Source organism: Peromyscus eremicus, chromosome 18, assembly GCF_949786415.1.
Source record: "Peromyscus eremicus chromosome 18, PerEre_H2_v1, whole genome shotgun sequence".
In the NCBI taxonomy this organism is placed as follows: domain Eukaryota; kingdom Metazoa; phylum Chordata; class Mammalia; order Rodentia; family Cricetidae; genus Peromyscus; species Peromyscus eremicus.
Genome location: NC_081434.1, coordinates 16,910,351 through 16,930,609, shown reverse-complemented (window position 1 = coordinate 16,930,609; position 20,259 = coordinate 16,910,351). Strand labels below are relative to the sequence as shown.

General features: G+C 41.6%; 1 protein-coding gene across 1 annotated transcript; it reads right to left on the bottom strand.

The window, feature by feature from the left end:
* Positions 1–167: 167 nt before the first annotated feature.
* Positions 168–19,705, bottom strand: Glipr1 (GLI pathogenesis related 1). Its single transcript, XM_059245466.1, has 6 exons — positions 19,503–19,705; positions 16,112–16,351; positions 10,066–10,178; positions 2,810–2,895; positions 766–792; positions 168–671 (listed from the first exon to the last, which is right to left on the bottom strand). Exons 1-6 carry the CDS (start codon positions 19,674–19,676, stop codon positions 517–519), a joined length of 795 nt encoding a protein of 264 aa, XP_059101449.1. The 5' UTR covers positions 19,677–19,705; the 3' UTR covers positions 168–516.
* Between the last annotated feature and the right edge of the window lie 554 nt (positions 19,706–20,259).

Genomic DNA, 20,259 nt, shown 5'->3' with positions numbered 1-20,259 from the left:
CTAACCAAAGCCTTTGGTTTTGAGGAAAATAAATGCGTCCTTTCTACTGCTAATGGCAACTGTTTTGACTTTACTTTCTTCCAGGACAAAACCACGCACAAACAGAAAAACCAGGACTCCAAATATTATCCTACCTATGAGGAAATGGTACCAGAAAAGCGTATGTGGGCGTCTAACCTGCATGTATGCAGTGTGTCCACTGAGGCCAAAAGCAGGCATCGGCTCCCCTGGAACTAGAGGTGGTTGTGAGGCACCATGTGAGTGCTGGGACTCCAACACAGGTACTCCCCAAGAGCAGCAAGTATTCTCAACCTGGGAGCTGTGAGGGCAATTGGATTTATAATAATTACCAAAGTCCATTGCTGAAAGCCTAGCTGTGGCAGCCTCGACAGTCCTTATTCATCAAGTAGAAAGGAGAGTTTACTCTTTGTAGACTTAGGAAACTCAGCAGTTCTAAGGCTCTATTAAACATTTTAAAATAGCCACTTATGAATAAGTAGTCCCCCACTGATGGCATTAGTCCACAAGAACTAAGTTAGGGTATTTGTGCTTTACCAAAATGGTAATTATAACAGACAGTATTAGAAGTACTGATTTAACAATGAGAAAGAGAGATGTGTATCTGTTACGTAGATATATGGGCCATTCTGGATAGTCAACAGAGTAGTAACCTGTGAAACAAACACAGTGTGCTTTTAGTTTCTCATGATGGGCGAACCCAGCCCACCCCGTGCCCAGTCAAACAGTTGAGGTTTGCATACGTACGTGAGACAGCATCTCTCTGTGGGTTAACTGTAAAACCAGAATGAAGAAAAGGTTAGGTGTAGGGGAGCTATGTTTTTAATTACATCTTTATAACCATGAACGTACAGTGATTGTGGTGGTTTAGAAGAAAATGGCCCCCAAAGGGAGTGGCATGATTAGTAGGAGGTGGGGCGTCACTGTGGGAGTGGGCTTTGATGTTTCCTGTGGCCTTCTGTTAAAGATGCTGCCACCATGCTCCCTGCCGTGATGATAATGGACTAAACCTCTGAGCCACCCCAATTAAAGGTTTTTCTTAGAGTTGCCGTGGTCATGGTGTCCTTTCACAACAATAGAAACCCTAAGACAGTGATTTTCAAAGAGCAATCAAGTTTTTGCTATTAACTGAAACTTAAATTGTTCAGTATTTTTATATGAACTTAATATGAACTTTTGTACTCTATCAGTTAATGGAAAAATTGTTTAATATGCCACAACCACCTGATGAATCTTATTTTGAGCTATGGTTGAAACTAAAGGTTAAAATATAATGATTTGTTTTAAATGATGCAATTAAAGTTATTTTCTAAGCTCCTCCCAGAGAAGAATGGTAGATACTGTTTGTGGGGCATCTGGCTTATTAAAAGTCGTAATTATGTCTTCCTCTGAGCTTCAGATTTTGATATTCAGAGCACTAGGGAAGAAAAGTGCCCCAATTGCTTTGGCATTCTAGAAGCTTTCTTTTACATGGATTGCTATTGAATGCCCGTGATGGAGCCACCTGGGACTTGTTCTGGGTACTTGCGATCATCTCTGGTCATTACCCCTGAGCTGCCTTGACAGTTATACCATGCATTTGCAGCGTGTTTCTAGCTTTTCCCCCATGTGCATCTGCAGAGGCAGAGGCATAGATCGACATTCAACCCCAGAAACAAATGGACACTCACGCACTAGCTAAAACTACCTTATGTACCACGGGTATGTCCCAAGTACTGGCACAGCAGTCTTGCATAATGAATGACAAACTATAATTTGTCATATAGGTTCTGTTAATTGAAAGCTTTTATGTTACAATCTTTATCCTCTTCAACCTCACAATAAAAGATGGTATGGTTTTGTCAGTTGGAAACATTTAGTATTAGTACAGAAGAAAGTGCAATGCTTTTCAAATAGGCCTATATTTAAAAAGTTAGAAAAATGAGTGACAATCTAGAGGTTAAGTCATCTAAAGTAAATGGTCTTGTATGTACCATGCAAGTATGTGTGTCTTTCTCACTTCAGTCCAGGGTTTTCACTATTGGAGTATAGTTAATCTCAGTTTTGTCAAGCATAGACACCATCTCAAGTTCTATCTTTAAAGGTTCAGAACTAAAACACCAATAGCATTTTTGTGTTGTGGCAGATATTGACAGTTCACTGAATGGTTTACACTCAGCTCTATGAGGTGGTAGTGTCGTACATTTTACTATTGAGGAAATGGATACAGAGGATGGCCAGGGTCTCAGAACTGTACATTAATTAGACTGGTACTTTTAGTGCCTTGGTTCTGAGAAGAAATTAACGGCACATGGGTACATATTTTTGAGTTTCCTGATGAGGCTGCTATGTATGAATAAAAAACATATATATAGGGAGAAAAATGGGTCAGGTGCGATTTCGTGCCTGAGAAGTTCAGTGTTTAAATGGGGGAAAGGGGAGCAGTTTACTGGAATTTAGGTCTGGAAGGGACCTTCAAAATTGTGTATACAACACACTCCCTAACAGGATTCATGCAGTGAAGTGTGGACTACTATCCCCTTCCCTTCTAAGTACTCCTGTCCTGGCCTTGCAGCCATGAGGCAGCTTGCTGCAGATGTGGCACAAAAGAACCATGGGATTGGCATAACCGCAGTAGCTTCAGATTCCCTTCATACCAGGGGGGGATAGACCTCTTAAAGGACACTCCCGCAAGCCTATGTTTGGTCCCAGAACAGTAAGCTATTGGTTTGTTACACCTCTCTAGCTACAAGGGTAAGACAAATACTTAAACCTTAATTCTATGGAAAGTTTTCTGTGTTTTCTTACTTACTGCAGAGATTGTTGAGACACCTGTCATCTTCTGGACAATCACTGCAAGTGGTTCCTCGCTTATACGGCCACGTTGGGTAGTTTCCTCTGTGAAGCAGAAGACTGTTAGTAAAGGGCCCTCCAATGCCATTGTGCTTTACTCTGAATGCTTGACCAAACCCAGAATAGTAAGATGGAAAAAAACTGGGGAGGCTAATAAACTGCGTAGAGATGGAAGCAAGGGGAGAGTTGCTAATATTTGGAGGGTTCATGTTATGTCCTAGTGTCTATGAGTATTGTATAATTTATACCATCTCATCTAACTATGATAACTCGGAGAATGAACTATTTTTGTCTCTGTTTAGCAATTAAGGCAACTGAAGATCTGGGAGATTAATAGCTTGCCAAAGATCTCAGTTTATAAATATGAGTCAGAAATCTAGAAATGTCTTATGTTGGGCCTTTTCTACTTAACCCATAGCCAATATGATTACTTCCATCCAAACACTGCCTGTCCTAGAAAACAATTACACTGTATATATTTTCATTGTCCCAGGTCACCATAGTTTTTACTAGATACACTATTGGGCTGGGGTAATGACCTCCAAAAAGAAAAAGATGAGAAAATTAGAAACAATCCATTTGCATATAAACAATGTGATATGAATAGTAACTGATAATTACTGTATAATAGAGGATCGAAGGGATGGATGGGGAGAGCTCAGTAAAGTGCCTGCCATGCATCTATGAAGATCCCATGTTCATTTCCCAGCTCCTACTACAAAGCCAGGAATGGCAGTGTTTGTTTTCAAGTTCTAGCTTTGGGGAGTCAGGTAGGTGGATCCCTGGAACTCACTGGCTGGCCAGCCTAGCCTCATCAGTGAGCCCCAGGTCCCAGTGAATAATATCTCAGAAACAAGGGATTGTATATGTGTTGTGTGTAGAGGATAGGGATGGGGGGCTGGAAAGATGGCTCATTGGTTATAAGCCCCTGCTCTTTCAGAGAACCTGGGTTCAGTTCCTAGCATTCACATGATGGCTCACACAACAATCCATGACGCCTGACCTTGGGTTCCAAAGGATCTGACACCCTCTTCTGACCTCTGAAGGCACCAGGTACATAGGTGGTACACATATAAACATGCAAGTAAAACACTCAAACATGAACAAATCTAAAAAAATTAAAACCATGCATACCAACACATACATTTGTACCTGCACACGTGTGCATCTATCCCCCCCCCAAAAAAAAGATAGCAAGGGATCTGATAATAATTACAGTCAGTTTCAAAGTAGGGCTGAGCATCAACTACTTAGCATCTTCAGCAAATAGAGTGTATGTTGTAAGAACATCCACTGTTCTCAAAGATAAAGGTACTGGTAATACAAAAATCAGTTATGGCTATAAAACAATGGTGTCTTCATTCATAATGAAAGGAAATGTTGGTTTCATGGAAAACAAAGATTTAACTTTTCTAATTGAAGTTTGTAGATGTCTCCTTCTCCGGTACTAATACACCCCCCCATTAAGAAATCTTTATTTAGAACCACAACTATGTTTCATCCCCAGTCCTATATGCATATATATGTATGTATGTATCTTCTAATCTCATTTGGCTTCAAGTTAAATTAGGGTGCTTCAGAAGTTCACTTTTTGGGGTTGGGGCTGGGGAATATGATTGGTACATTGATAGAGCATTTGTCTAGCATGGATGAAACCTTAATCTCTAATACTGTAAAAATAATGATAAGTTATCCTCATCTTATACTATGTCATAGAAAATAGGACAAACATGTTAGAGAGATTACTGATATCCAAAAGAGACATTAGTCACTGGGGTGCCTTTCACTAGTAAGAAGCACAGCACACAGGAAGCAGTTTAAGTTGTAGACTGGTTTTGATGAAATCACTATTGTTATCTTATTTTTTAATTATGCATTCCAAACTCGAAGGGAAAAAATGTTACTTAAAATCAGTAGATTCGTTTTGGGGAAACCGTGAAACTAGAAAGACCTAGGTTTGTTTGGGTGGGTGTAATTAAGACAGACAAAGAGACTAACATTCTGCCTAATGAAGAAGCAGAGTATTTTTGTAACTGTCCTAAAAATCTGAGAGATTGGCTGGAGAGATGGCTCAGAGGTTAAAAGTAAGAGCACTGACTGCTCTTCCAGAGGTCCTGAGTTCAATTCCCAGCAACCACATGGTGGCTCACGACCATCTGTAATGAGATCTTGTGCCCTCTTCTGGCCTGCAGTCATACATGCTGTATACATAATAAATAAATAAATTTAAAATAAAAAAAATCTGAGATAAGATGCTTGGGACTCTGGGAAAGAGGGGAGATGAGAATGAGTGAAGGTCCCCAAGGGAGTAGCTGATGGTAGTGGTACCCAAAGAACACTAGCGTTTACGGTCAAAACTTACTCCCTCCTCTGTTCTGCAAGCCCCTCCTCCTTCCACCCTACTCTGCATGCTGTCTTACTCAATGTTGTATCGCTGTGAAGAGACACCATGACCAAGACAGCTCTTAATTGGGGGCTTGCTTCAAAGTTCAGAGGTTTAAGTGCATTATCATCGTGGCATGAAGACAAGCACAGTGCTGGAGAAGTAGCCGAGATCTACATCCTGATCCACAGAGGCAGAGCATGGCCTGGGCTACAGTGACATGCTTCCTCTAACAAGGCCACACCTCCTAATCCTTTTATATACGTATGTCTCTACCACATAAATACAACTTTGAAGACAGCACGCTGGCTGGCTTGTGTGAAGCTCAAAAGCTTGTGTGCTAAAAAGATGATTCTAAAGTTATTCTTATAATCTATGTTTCAAAATTTGATAGAATTCTGAAGCTAGCATGAATCTATACTAGAATTCACATTTGTACTTACTATTATAATAAATATTTTTGAATCATTCCATCTTTGATAGATATTGCCTATAACTGGTATTTCTGGATAGTTCTTTATGTCACCTTCATAGCTACAGGAAGTGGTTGGTACTGTTGTCATTTTTGACCTTTTGGGTACAACAGACTCAGAGACTAATTTGTGGTCACACAGTATTCTAACTACCCTACCCGAAGGTGTCACGAAAAGTTGTCGCTGGTTCAGTCACAGCTTCGGCTGCTTTTTCTCTTGTTTCTCCCTTCCCAAATCAGATTTTTAAGTCAAAACTGTTGTTGATTTCTAAATGACACTTGGCTTTAGTTCCTCCTTCCAGCTCACATATTAAACACCTCTCTGGAACAATAGCTCAGGGAGAAATGAGTTTGTTCCAGTTCAGGAATCCAAGCAAAATTCCAGGTAGCAAATGTAAGGAAAATGGTTATACGTAGAAAAGTGGAGGAGCTTTAAAGCCCTAAACTATAAACAACTACTGTAAGTCACTAAGGAAATCACCCCAACAGGAGAATAGGGCAGACAATAGGATTCACAAAAGATAGGAATGAACAGTCTGGTTTTAATCACTAGTTAGGAAAGAGATGGAGAAGAAAAAGTTTTCTGCAGCCCACCTTCCATCACCTACTGGCCATTCACATGAAACCCAATCCTGAACTCTAGTTAGAAACCCCAGAGCAGTGTCTCCTCCACCTTATCAGCTAACCCACCTACTGCAACAACCAGGGACCATGCAGAGCCTGACCCAGAACCCTGTTTAGGAGCCTCTGACTGCCTATTACCCACTGCTGGGCTTGGAACCCCAGTAAGGGACCTCTAGAGCTAGTCCCTTTCCCTCATCCATCAGCCATCCCGCTCACCTCTTGGCTGGAACTCCATTGAGAGACCTCAGGAGCCAGCTCCCTCCCCCAGCTACTCCATCCACCTACCTATCAGTTATCCCTATGACTATGCTAGTTTAGGACTGTGGCATCCAAATCACAATTCCAGGTAGAAACCATTAGAGACCAGTCACCCTCCTGACCATCAGCCACCCCACCAGCTGAGCTCTAGGGCCACATGGAGCCCCATAGGGAGTCCCAGCTATGGATATCTGAGCCAATTCTTCCACCTGCCCACACAACTATCAGCCACCCTACCCACTGCTCATCTGAACCAGGACCCCAAAGTGGCCCAAGACTGAAAACTTAAGCATCCTACAGTTGGTCCGTAACCCTGACAAGATCCAAACACCCACCCAGCCAACAAAGATGAGCTCCTATCTATCCATACAAACACTGCCAACTAACCCTAAATGCCTAAGTCCCATGCAAAAAAATATGGATTATCAATACGTCTCCTCAAGAATCCAACACCCTCATTGTAGTGGGTAGCTGTTCCAGCTTTGATCTGGAAGTACTACCCCCCTATTGAGGCTTCCAGTAACTGTCATGCCTACCTATGGCCTGCCCCTGAGGTGGGGCTGAAACTGGAGCCCTTAAGACCCAAGGTCCGGATGTGCTGGCTCTCTTGGTTCCTGGTAATCCTGGATGCTGGATGGTAGACCGAGCAGAGTTCTCCAGAGAACACTGCCGGACTGCACTTCACCTCTCCCGGACCCTGTAACCTATCCCTTTACTTGTAAGTTACCCCCCAAAATAAACCTCCCTTTTAACTATGTGGAGTTGCCTTAATAACTCCCCCAATACCCCTATAGTATTTCCTGAGAAAAGCAACTTAGCCAACACCCAAGATAAGGACTTTAAAATTACAAATAGGTTCAAGGGTCTCAAAAAAAAAAAAAAAAAAAAAAAAGGATATGAATAAATGCCTGGAAAAAGACCCTGAAAACATTTTAATAAAATAATGGAAAGAAGATTTGAAAATAAAATTTAGTAAAGAGAATCTGAAGAAAAGCCAAACTGGAATAAAACTTGAAATGAAAACTTCAGGTGTGGTGATATTTTATTTGTGCTCTCACAAATAAAGCTTGCCTTGGGATCAGAGGACAAAGCCAACCCACTATATTAAACAGAGTCAGGCAGTGGTAGCACATGCCTTTAATCCTAGCATTTGGGAGGCAGAGATTCATCCGACATCCGGACCTCTGAGTTCAAGGCCACACTGGGAACAGAGCCAGGAGTGGTGGCCCATGCCTTTAGCCCCAGCACTAACCATAGAGGTCTGTACAGACAGGAAGTGATAGAGCTTGGCAGAAAGAGGAAGTGATGTAGCTGGGCAGAGAGAGGAAGTAAGATGTTAGGGCACAGAAAGGTATATACGCATGGGTATACAGGAAGTTGCTCTCTTGGACTGAGGATTTCCTAGCAGAAAGAACTTGTGGCTGGCTCGTTCTATTTCTCTGATCTTTCACTTTCACCCCAATATCTGGTTCCAGGTTTTTTATTAACAAGACCGTTTAGCAATTCGTGTTACACCCAGAAGTCAAACAAAAAGCTCAGATGAAAGCTTCACCACAGACGGCACCAAGAGGAAAAGAGAGTATTACTTAAGAGAAAATGTTAAGTATAAAATACCCCAGGAACAAAACATCCAGGATATCTGAGATACTATGAAAAGACAAAAACCTACAAATAATAGGTATAGAAGGAAAAGAAGCCCAGGTCAAAAGCACAAAAAAAAAAAAAAAAGAAAAAAAAAAAAATTAACAAAAATCCAATTTCTCAATTCTAAAGAAAGAGATTGTATTATCAAGGTGCAGAAAGCATACAGAACACCATATAGACAGAACCAAAAAAAGGAAACGCCTTATGACATAATAATTAAAACATTAAAATATGTACAGATGTTGAAAGCCAGAAGAGAAAAAGACCAAGTCACATACAGAGGCAGAACCCTTGGAAAGAACACCCGACTGTTCCCTGGAGACTTTGAAAGCCAGAACAGTCCAGACTGATGTTCTACAAGTTCTGAAAGAGCAGTGATGCTGACCCAGATTACTATACCCAGCAAAACTGTCAGTTATAACCAAAGGAGGAAAACTTGACATGAATGTCCACTAAGACAGCTTTGCATAGAATACTGCCAGGGATATGTTAGTCTGAAGAGATGATTAAACACATCCAAGAGGACACAAGGAATAAACAATCCTAGAACAGCTAACTAAGAGAGGTCTAAGAAACCACCACAACAAAAATAAACACTAATAAGTAATAATAATTCTCCCAATAGCTAACAAAAGTCAAAGACTAGCAGGTTAGATTAGCAAATAGGATCCATGATTTTGCTTTCTCCAAGACAGAGCTCACCATGAAAACTATAGCACCTTAAGATAAATGAATGGGGAAAAGTCTAAGCAAACCACTAAAAATCCAGCAGGCATATCTATTTTATGACATAATACACTTCAAATCAAAACTAATTAGGATAGGGAAGAATGCTTCATATTCATTAAGGGGAAAATCCAAGAGGATATTACAATTCTAAACACTTAGACTCCCCAAACCACCCAGTTTTACAAAGGAAACATGTTTAGATCCAAAATCACATTATTGGCCCAAACGCAGTGATAATGGGTGTCTTTATACCCCACTCTCCTCCCTAGGTCATACAGACAGACAAAAACTAAATAGAGAAGCCCTGGAGTTAAGAGGGATATAACAGATGCTTATAGTGTACCACATCCAAACTAAAAAAAAGAATGCACATTCTTCTCAGCAGCCCATGGTTCTTTCTCCAAAATTGACCACTTATTAGGACACAAGGCAACTCTCAGGAAACATGGGGAAAACTGAAATAACATGCATCCTGTACAAAAGCAATAAAGACACCACCAACAATAATCTAACACTAGAAACACGCAGAGTGTTCACACATAGAATGACTCAGCATTATCTATCACTGTTTTCGTACTTACTGGAACCAAGCTGTAAAACATCTATTTCTGGTCTGACCACAGTTTTCTGACTATGTATGATTCACAAGCACAGTGAAGTAGAATTGCTTTTCTCATTTTCAGAGGGGACAACCTGTTTTTACCTGAAAAATTCAACTGTCAAAAGTAATGAAGTAATTAATATAAACTGAGCAATTCTACCTTAGGTTTTTTTGTTTTGTGTGGAAAGTATGCTATGGTCTTAATAAAACAATAAGTTAATATCAATCCTCCTTCCTTCTATTGATATATCAATTTATGTCCCTCGTAAGCATTTTCACCTTGTTACTCTTAAAGATGAATGCCTCTATAGTGTTAATAAAGTGTGTGTGCACATGTACGCTCTCTCACATACACAGGAAAATGTATTAGAGTGTTAATGGAGTGAGTCTCTGGGTAAAGAATTTAGAGGCCTTGAGATTTTTGTTTACACATTTTCTAGATTTTCTATATTAAAGATGAATGCCTGTAATAACATATTTTTAGAATTTAATTCAAGCACTTACCCTGGTCCATAGTTGCATATGAAATGTGCTCCATTAGAAAGGCTTTCAAAGTTAGAAACTCTAGGGCAAAATTGCACTGCACAGCCAACCTTGTAACTATCTGCCCAAACAACCTGAAAGTACAAGAAAACTTCTTACCATAGAAATGAACATTTGATCATCATCATCAAGCCTTCATAATTAAGGTAAGGAATAGCTACTCTAGTTAGTTGTATAACATTCTTTACCAGGGAAATTTTGGGTACTCAAAATTCCGCTGGAAACAAGTCCTGAATTATAACCTCAGTACATGTGTGCATGGGTGCATGTGTAAAATAAACATGTACATGGCAAGATAATAGTGGAAAGATGTTATAGGACCCCTGCAGGTATCACGGCCGGAGAATGAAAACTCACTACTGCCAGACTTGATCAATCAGACTGTACCAAAACTTCTAGAGAGTCTGATCCTGTGCTTTAATTTCTTACATATTTAAACACAGACAAACTGGGGGAATGTCTCCACATGACAGTTATCATAACGAAGTTTCAAGAATGACTACATCGAAATTCCCCTGCACAGTAACAAAGCGCCTGTGCCCTTTACAATAAGAATGAGTTCTATTGGCTGATAAACAGAGCTCAGGGCCTAGAGAAAGGATTTGTAATGACCATAAAGATGGATTCTACTGATGGAGGATGCAAAGTACATGGGGCCTCCTTCATAAGGATGAGTTCTATTCACTGAGACACAAAGCTCAGGAGTAGAGCCCAAACAATTCTCAGGATTTGGGGGAAATTCAGGTGGAGGCTGGCTCCTAATAAAATAGCAAAGGATCCCCTGGTTCTTTGTCCACTTTCAGTCAAACATTCCAGGTGACTGGATGGCATTCTTCTTTCCATTAAGGAAAGCAAGCCTGTGTGCTCAAGAATCCTGGTTTCTCCAATGCTTACTCTAAGCCGGAAGTTCTCAACCTGTGAGTTATGACACTTTTGGGGTCACCTTATCAGATATCATGAATATCAAATTTACATCATGATTCATAACAATAGCAAAACTACAGTTATGAAGTAGCAATGAAATAATTTTATAATTGGGGGTCCCCACCACATGAGGAACTGTACTAAAGGGTTGTATCATTAGGAAGGTTGAGGACCACTGCTCAAAGCCATGCTTCCTACAGAAAGCTACCACAGTGAAATACAACAGGGTAACTTGATGGAGTGTCTGATGGAAAGAGAGCAGCTGATTCAAAGTGGTGTTGAGGGAGGACTTCTGAAGTGACCTTTGAACTGAGATGCAAGTGATGAGGATGTAGACCAAGAATAAACATCAAAAGACTTGGACAATGGACAACATCCATCCTCAGAGATAAAGGCTCTTGGGGTGCAGGTTGCTTGACATGGTAGAGTGGCAGAGAAAAACAAAGGCAAAATGGAGGCACAAAGGAGAAGAGCAGACTGAAGGATTTCTGTTAGGTAAGAAAGATACTCTTTCTGGGCATCTTAGCAAGGTCCACTTGGTACTTATGAAATGAACTGAGAAGAGTAGGGGAAGGGGGAGGCAATTCTGGAGGCTGTCTCAGCAGTGTGAGGAATGAGCACATGCTGACTCACTCTTGAGTGAGGGGATTCCTGGAGACTGATGGAGATCATGATGCCCAGGTGTGGCTGAAAATACTGGATTTTGTTCTGAGTGTGGGAAGCACTTGGGTTGGGGAACCCAAGTGACATTCATTAAGACAGAAAACTAGGAAACAAGCAAGGACCTTGGGCACAGGGTTCTTTGCAGAACATGTTCATTCTGAGCTGCCTATTAGATATCGCAGTAAAGACCGGCGTAGCTGCTGGGCTTAACTGTCTGCAGTTCAGAGGATGGAGTAGCATCAGAGATAGCAACCTGGAAGACACAAGGCTGTGTCAGACCATATATAGGCAAAGATGATAGAAAGAAAGGGGTAACTGCAATCCTGGGTTAAGAAAATACATACAGGAGCAGTCAGCAAAGCAGATGTAAAATGTGGTCCCTCCCTGCTGTTGAGGAAATGAAGACCACAGCTGGTTCCCAGGAAGACAGCTGTACTGTCAAACTGGGTCCGGTGCTCAGGGGAGCTCCAGACTTCGTTGAAATCAATGTGTCTGTTGCAACTTTAACACCTTCCATGGTGCTTTCTCCTTCCTTTCCCAATGAAGCATTCCACCTCTTCATTTTCCACCGATTCCCATAAATTATGCGGCTCGTCTTGACTAAGAATGATTAAAGATTACCGAAAACATTTGAGAACCTAATTAATTAGTTCTTGAAGTCAAACCAACCATTTCACAGGTTTTTTTTTTTTTACAGTGACACAAAAATTATACTTTAAGTTTTTTTTTTTTATCATAATTATCAAGGCATTTTGTGCCAAGCATTGTACTAAATACGTAGGCACAATGGCGGGTGATCTGGGGCCTGCAGGAACCTTCATGAAATTTAGACAGAGTCAATCATGGAACTGATAGAGCTCTGGTCACTATCAAGGGTTCTAATACATGGCTTAGAACCATTTTCTCAGGAAGAGGGGCTGAGCTGGGGGCATCTTTGAGGGCCACAGACTTGAATCTGTCTTTAAACATGGAGCAGTGCCCTGTGTGAGTCCAGGCTAGAGAAGGCTCATTCACCAGCTACAACAGTGGCCAGTCTGGCTGTGGAAAAAAAGCATGTTTACTTTAGAAAATTAAATTATCACTCCCTGAGGAGAGAGTAGAGGGAGGGAAAAAGAGCAAGCCAAGGATGGACTCTGAGATCGCCTAAGGTCTTTCAGGTGGGACACAGGATGCAGACATGTGGGTAGGATTACTTAACCTTTGCAGACTGATGTTCCCTTGCTTTGGGAGCTGGGAAGAATCTAGATAGGTTGTTCCTAAACCTTAGAGACAAAGAGCCACGCCATCCTTTGGCTAGAAACAGTCTCTTCTCCATGACTGAAAAGGATTGCTCCCTGAGGAACAGCACTGAGTATCTGAAGCCGAAAGCCCCATGTGGGTATCTCCAGCCTAGACAGACAGTAAGGTGATTTGGGCTTCTCTGTTGAGACGCTGAACATTGTTGGGTCAATGTGACCCTTGTACTTCTACTTTCCAATCACTTTTGTTTTATTTTGAAACTTTCAATTTTATTCATTTCATTTGGGACTGATTTTTATCTGGGTTGCCCACATCAGACTTACTGAGAAACATTGGTGTTCTTAACTCCATTTCAGCTGTATTTCAACAGCTCCCGTCAGGTGCTCCTTCCACACCATACCAGGAGTACCATGTCACCATTCCTATCTATCACCTTAGCTCACTTAGCATTTTGTTTAATCTCTTAGTTGTTGAGGATTTCCTTCCTTCCATAGTGTTTTCAAATTTCCTTCATCTTTGGGTCACCTGTACTTTTTCAGAAATGTGCAGATATTGCTTAGCATGCACAGTATGCTTCAGTTGGTGTGTTAGCTGTTAGTCACTGAGGCAAAATATCAGAAGAAAGGCAGGTTCTAGGTCATGACTCCAGTATGTGGTCATCTGTCATCATTGCCTTTAGGTCTGTGATGAGGGTCATGTAAAGTAGTCCCACCTTGTAATGTCCAGGAAACCAAAGAGAGAACATGGAGGATAAAGTCCCAATATCCTTTTCAAATGACTTCCCCATGACCTATCTTCCTTTGCTTGGACCCCATCCAAGAAAAGCTTTCGACACATCCCAACAGTGCATCAGGCCTTTATGAGACCTTGACGATCTCAACTCTAACAGTTTTCAAAGTCGGGTTTAAATGGATATGGCACCTCCCATCTCTAACTCCAGCACTTGGGAAGCTGAAACAGAAATCTCCCTGTGACATCAAGGCCTACCTGGGCTACACACTGAATCTCAGGCCAGCCTGGGCCACAGACTTTGTCCTGTTGTTATCTTTACCCAGTAGTCAAAGAAGCAAGCCAGGGTTACACAGTGTCAGGGTGGGAATATGAACTCAGATCCAAATTTAATCTGGAACTTTCCCACCAGTGAATCCTCTAAACAAAAATGAAAACTTGCCTGTCTGTCCCCAGTGAACATAAAGGTAAAGTGTTGAATTACAAGTCAAGAAATATTGACTGTTCACAGAGAGATAATCAATCTGACCGTATGCCCTGTACCGTGTACCAGCTGTCATTGGGCAACATATGGAAACAACTTGATTTTAAAAAAGATCAGGGTAAGTAGACGTTACAATTCCCACTTTAGGTAACTGTCCAGCAGGAAGCTGAAGTGACTGAATTGTCCTGAAACCCCCACCAAGTTCTCTTCAAAGGATGAAACAGGAATTGTAGCCAAGATATATCAGTATCCTCTTCCAACATGATTTATTAGAAAACTAGATCCTGGGCTCTAATCTTTGCTCAGTACTTACCAACAAGTGTTGGTCCAGATTTCTCCACATCACACTCTGAGATATTAGCTTATATGCTGATACTTGATGGGCTTACAATCTCAGAGGTATGAGTAAGGAGAAACAGGAGCGGGCAAGGAAGGCAGGATATGGTTGGAAATGGTTTCTGGCTCTCAGGCTAGCTCCCTCTGATTTTGAAGGACACATGTGTGCAACTTTGGGAGACATGTATGTGCATGGCTAGTACAATTCAGAGCAACTGATACCAGCCATATGAGCAAAGAGGACACAGAAACTATACAGCCAAAGGCTCACATAATGTTCCACACTGCAAGAGGTGTGTGACTTGGTTCTTGAACATGGAATTTGTCAAATGAAAAAAAAAAAAAAGAGTTTAGGATAAATTAACCAGGTATAGAAGGTGTACAATGCATAGGAATAAGCCTGTTACTTTAATTGAATTTTAAAGAGCTGAGCATCAAAATATGTGGCACTCAGAAGACAGTTTCTTTATAACAGACTTGTTAGCCATACTTATATCTCCCTGATCCCTGGGAGTCAGAACAAGAGGAGAGATTCAAGTTCACATCGCACAGACTTGAGATAGCAGAAACGTCCCTCAATTTTTAAGTTTCCCCTTTACATCCAGGAAGAAAAAGGAGGGATAATACTTGGAACATGAGAAAACTAATTTCTGATATCAGATCTATCTCTCATACGGATATGTATGATAGACCAAATTTCGTGGTCCTAACCTCTTCAGTAGACTGCCATGTTCCATCCTCCCTGCAGAAGGAGGACCTCATCATGGGAGAATATTCAGAAATTCCTGATTTTGGGAGAATATAACTCTTGACAACCATTCTGTAAGTGAGCATGGTGTTTACCTTTCTAAGCCGAAAGGCTCATTCGGTTCCTACCACAAACATAGAAGGGGGGTGCTGTGGGATGTTCTGTATGGCAAATGTGTTGCTGATTAGTCAATCAATAAAACACTGATTGGCCATTGGCTAGGCAGGAAGTGTAGGCGGGACAAGGAGGAGAATAAAGCTGGGAAGTGGAAGGCTGAGTCAGAGAGACACTGCCAGCCGCCACAATGACAAACAGCATGTGAAGATGCTGGTAAGCCACGAGCCACGTGGCAAGGTATAGATTTATAGAAATGGATTAATTTAAGCTGTAAGAACAGTTAGCAAGAAGCCTGCCATGGCCATACAGTTTGTAACCAATATAAGTCTCTGTGTTTACTTGGTCGGGTCTGAGTGGCTGTGGGACTGGTGGGTGAGAGAGATTTGTCCTGACTGTGGATCAGGCAGGAAAACTCGAGCTACAGGGGGGTTCTACCATCCATATATCAACCATACATCAACAAATTGAGTTAAGAGAGTTTATGATGTTTCCCTAAAGCCACTTAGCTAGTGAGAAGAGAGTTCCAATTCACTTCTCGTTTACATCGCAAGGCTTTAACTAATATAATGTATGCAGGTCATCTCATATGAGTTAGTACTACCTAGATGGACGGCTCTTGTATGACTTTATCCATGTAACTAGTGTCTCCAAGTACGTTTTCCTCTCATAATTATAATCACACTAGCTCACTATTTCCTCAACACCAAGTTCAGTTCTCTCTTCACCTTTAAAAAGGTGATTCCAAGTGATTCCAGGGAAGTATTTACCTGAGTGTAATGGCCACAGACATTTGTGCATCTCCTAGTGCTGAAGTCATAGTCCTTGATTTCATTGTACCAGTCTGAGATGGCTGAAGATGCCGAAAAGAGGAATAAAGATCCAGTCCAGATATTTTCCCCCACTACGGTGAAGTTCGGGTGCAGCCGTGATTTCAGCTGTGGGTTGTGTGCAAATCGACAAGATTTTGCCCATGCTTTTGCAATTCGGGCTAGTGCTGGGTCCCAAGACTGAAAAATAAACAACATAAAAGTCACGAAAGAGATCTCTTCCTCAAAACTGTAACAACACAAGGCTTTCCCCCTGTTCATTCAGATCTGTAGACCAGTGGGGACTGGCTTACTACTTACTGTACTACCAGATTCCAGTTCCTTCTGGAGTGGGAGCCCAAGGGGCAAGTGAGGTGGGATGACAAGAATTGAGGAGCCACAGCCTACAGCGATAACTAACTAACTAGTCTCGACCTACCAGTTAGGGCGAGACTACGGAGTCATCAGGTCAGAGAACATGACTAGGAGAGGAGAAGCAGAAACATCTCTGGCTGCAGGTGATAAAGACTTATCATGAGAAGCCCTAAGAGGTGAACAAGTCCAATGAAGGAGCAGGGTAAATAAAGATCAGCAGGCAACACGTGGCAGCTTCAGGGCAATGAAGATCAGCATGTAACACGTGGTTGCTTCTGTATAAAGTAGTGAACGTGGAGCTGGAGAGATGGCTCAGAGGTTAAGAGCACTGGCTACTCTTCCAGAGGTCCTGAGTTCAATTCCCAGCAACCACATCCAGCTCATAACCATCTGTAATGAGATCTGGTGCCTTTTTCAGGAAGAATAGTGTATACATAATAAATTAAAAAAAAAAGTAGTGAACGTGCTTAAGTGCGTGCGCGCGCACGCACACACACACACACACACACACCCCTACCTCCAGAATAGCTCCATTCTAATAGTCCTCCAACAATAACATTTGTAGGAATAAACCTTACCAAGGGGGTGAAATACCTCTCCAGTGAAAACCAAACATTGAAGAGAACACTGGAGCAGTGGTTCTCAACCTGTGGGTCGAGACCCCTTTGGGGGAATGAATGACCCTTCACAGGGGTCGCATATCAGGATATCCCGCATATCAGATATTTACATTCTGATTCATGGCAGTAGCAAAATTACAGTTATGAAGTAGCAACAAAAATAATCTTATGGGCCTGGGTGGTGGTGGCGGCGGCGCACGCCTTTAATCCCAGCACTCGGGAGGCAGAGGCAGGCGGATCTCTGAGTTCGAGGCCAGCCTGGTCTACAGAGCGAGATCCAGGACAGGCACCAAAACTACACAGAGAAACCCTGTCTCGAAAAAACCAAAATAATAATAATAATAATAATAATAATAATAATAACAATAATAATATTTCATGGTTGGGAGTCACCCCAACATGAAAAAGTGTATTAAAGGGTCGCAGCATTAGAAAGGTTGAGAACCACTGCTCTAGAGAACGGGAAGGTTGTTCATGCTCATGGAGTTGGATATTTTCAAACGGCAATACAGCTGAAAGATGTTTATAGATTTACTTCGCTGCTAATGCTTTCTCCCTTAAAGCTAGAAAAAAAAAAACAAACAGAAAATGAACACAGAAACACAAAGGACTCCATATGCCAAAGGATGTCGGAGCAAAAATAACAGTGCTAGAGGAATTGTCCATCTGGACTTCAAAAATATGAAGTGCGGTCAGAAAGGAGCCGAACAGAGGAGGGCGCTAGACAAATGATGCCGGGGAAACTGGATACGCATGCGCACCTGTACGAAACCGGGTTCTTACACTGTGTGAAAAGAACAAGTTAGAACGTATTACAAACCTTAATGAGACCCAAAACTGCCACAGCCAATGTCTCCATTTTGCTTCCCCTTTTTCTATCTGCAGCTTTTCTTTCTTTCTTTTTTGACCGATTGCTTTGGCTAAGATTTCAATATATGAGGCATAGGCAGTAATTTTCTGAATAGGGCTTTGGTAGCTCAGGAAGTAATGGTAAGTAACAATAGTCCTGACAAGTGAGACTGTATCAGTTAAAAACAATGGGCACGGCGGAGGCATTACTAGAGTGAAGTGACAACCTCAAGAATGGGAGAAAAATTGGGTGTGATGGTCCATGCCTTTAATTACAACTCTGAGGGGGGATGCAGAGAGTTCGAGGCCAGCCTCACCTACATATCAAGTTCCAAGGCTAGCCAGGATTGGTGAGACTGTATCTCAAAAAGATAAAAGAAAATATTTTTCAGATACTCATCCACCAACAGATTAATATCCAAAATGTATAAAGGACTCAACGTGTTAAACACTAACAGAATGAAAAATCCAACAGCTGGCAAATGGACCACTGAACTGAACAGAGTCCTCAAAAACAGCACAGCTCAACATCCTTAGCCATTAGGATATAAATAGAAAGAACACGAAGAGCACATCTTACCTTAGTCTGGATAATATCCAATTAAAAAAAATAAATGGCATCAGAGACGTGGGTGGAGAAGAAACCCTAATATGCTGCTGATAGGAACGTAAACTAGTTCAGCCACTATGAAAATCCGTATATAGGTTCACCAAAAAATATAAATGTAAGACTATCATATGATTCAGCTATAACATTTTTAGGCATAGATCTCCAGGAATTGGAGTCAGCACACTTCAGAGATATCTGTATATCCATGTTTATTGTGGCACTATTTACAATATCCAAGCTACAGATTACATCTAATTGTTCACAAATAGATGAAGGGATAAGAAAAATGTGTGTGTGTGTGTGTATGTATGCATTTATATACACATACTGTGGAGTATCATTGAGTCACAGAAACATTTTCAGGAAAGGGCGTGGATGGATTGGAGATCATCATGTTAAAATAAAGCAGACTCCGAAGGGTAAGTACCATATCCCTCTTATATGTGAAGACTAGAGAAAAAGACCACACAGAAGTGAAAGAGGAATGGGATCAGTGGACCAAAAGGCCAAAAGGGCAATGGGATGAGTATAATCAAAGCACATTGTATGAAGTTATCATAACGAAACCCCGTTATTTTATACAGAACATGATGATAAAAAAAATGAAACCTAAAGACACAAAATGAAACCTCACAAATATTAACAGGACATAAAGTGACAATGAGGAGACATCTCATCGCTGGGGGAAGGAAGTGTGCTGAAAGAACCGAATCATGGCTGGGGCATTGCTTAAGACAGAGTCCGGGAAAGTGGGTTCTGATCACACGCACACAGTCATTACAAGCAAAACAAACAAACAAAAAAACATTCAGGATGACCCAGAATCCACACCCAGCTTAACGCAGCAGGCAAGCTGCTTCTGACTGACACGTGCTACAAATAATGCTGGTACACTCACCATGTACAGCATATTCCTGGCTGTTGGATTCACTTTGGACCGGAACTGGTTGTGAATTTGAACACATTTTTTGATGAAATCCTCATCTGATATATCTGGCAAAGTACTTGCTGTATACGAAGCACTAGACACGGAAGAAGCCATCCAGGCCATCATGGCAAGGAGGGCCTGCATGATCCCTCTGGCTGCAGATGGACCTAGAACACAGATGGACCTAGAACACAGAACCCCGGCGTTCTGACAGGATGCTTGGTTCTCTCAGCGTTCAGACTTTTCTTCTTCTTCCTGAGCTGGAGGTTGAACCCAGGGTTGCTTGGGCTAGGCATGGGCTCTGCCACTGAACTACATCTTCAGCCCTCTGCTTCTTTATGGCCAACTTTGCAAAGTGCAGTCAAAGTCAGCTTGAGAAGCCTGAAAGCAGAACGTGAAGTTGTTATGAAACTTCCACACTGGGTTTCTCCATATATGGCTTGCAGCTCATTTTTCTCTTAACCCTGTCTCGTCAGTGCTTCTCGATGACACAGCAGCTATAGAACACAGATTGTTAGGCTTTGAGATGGGAGATAGTCCCAAAGGAATTTCTGTGGTCTTCAGAAATAAGTCCTGTATTAGTCAGGCCTCTCTAAAGGAACAGATATGACAGAAGGCATGTATTAAAAGGGGATTTATTAGACTGGCTTAGAGGATGTGGCCTGAGGGGTCCCACTATGGTTGTCTCTTGCCAGTAAGCCTGAGAATCTGGTAGTTGTTCAGTCTC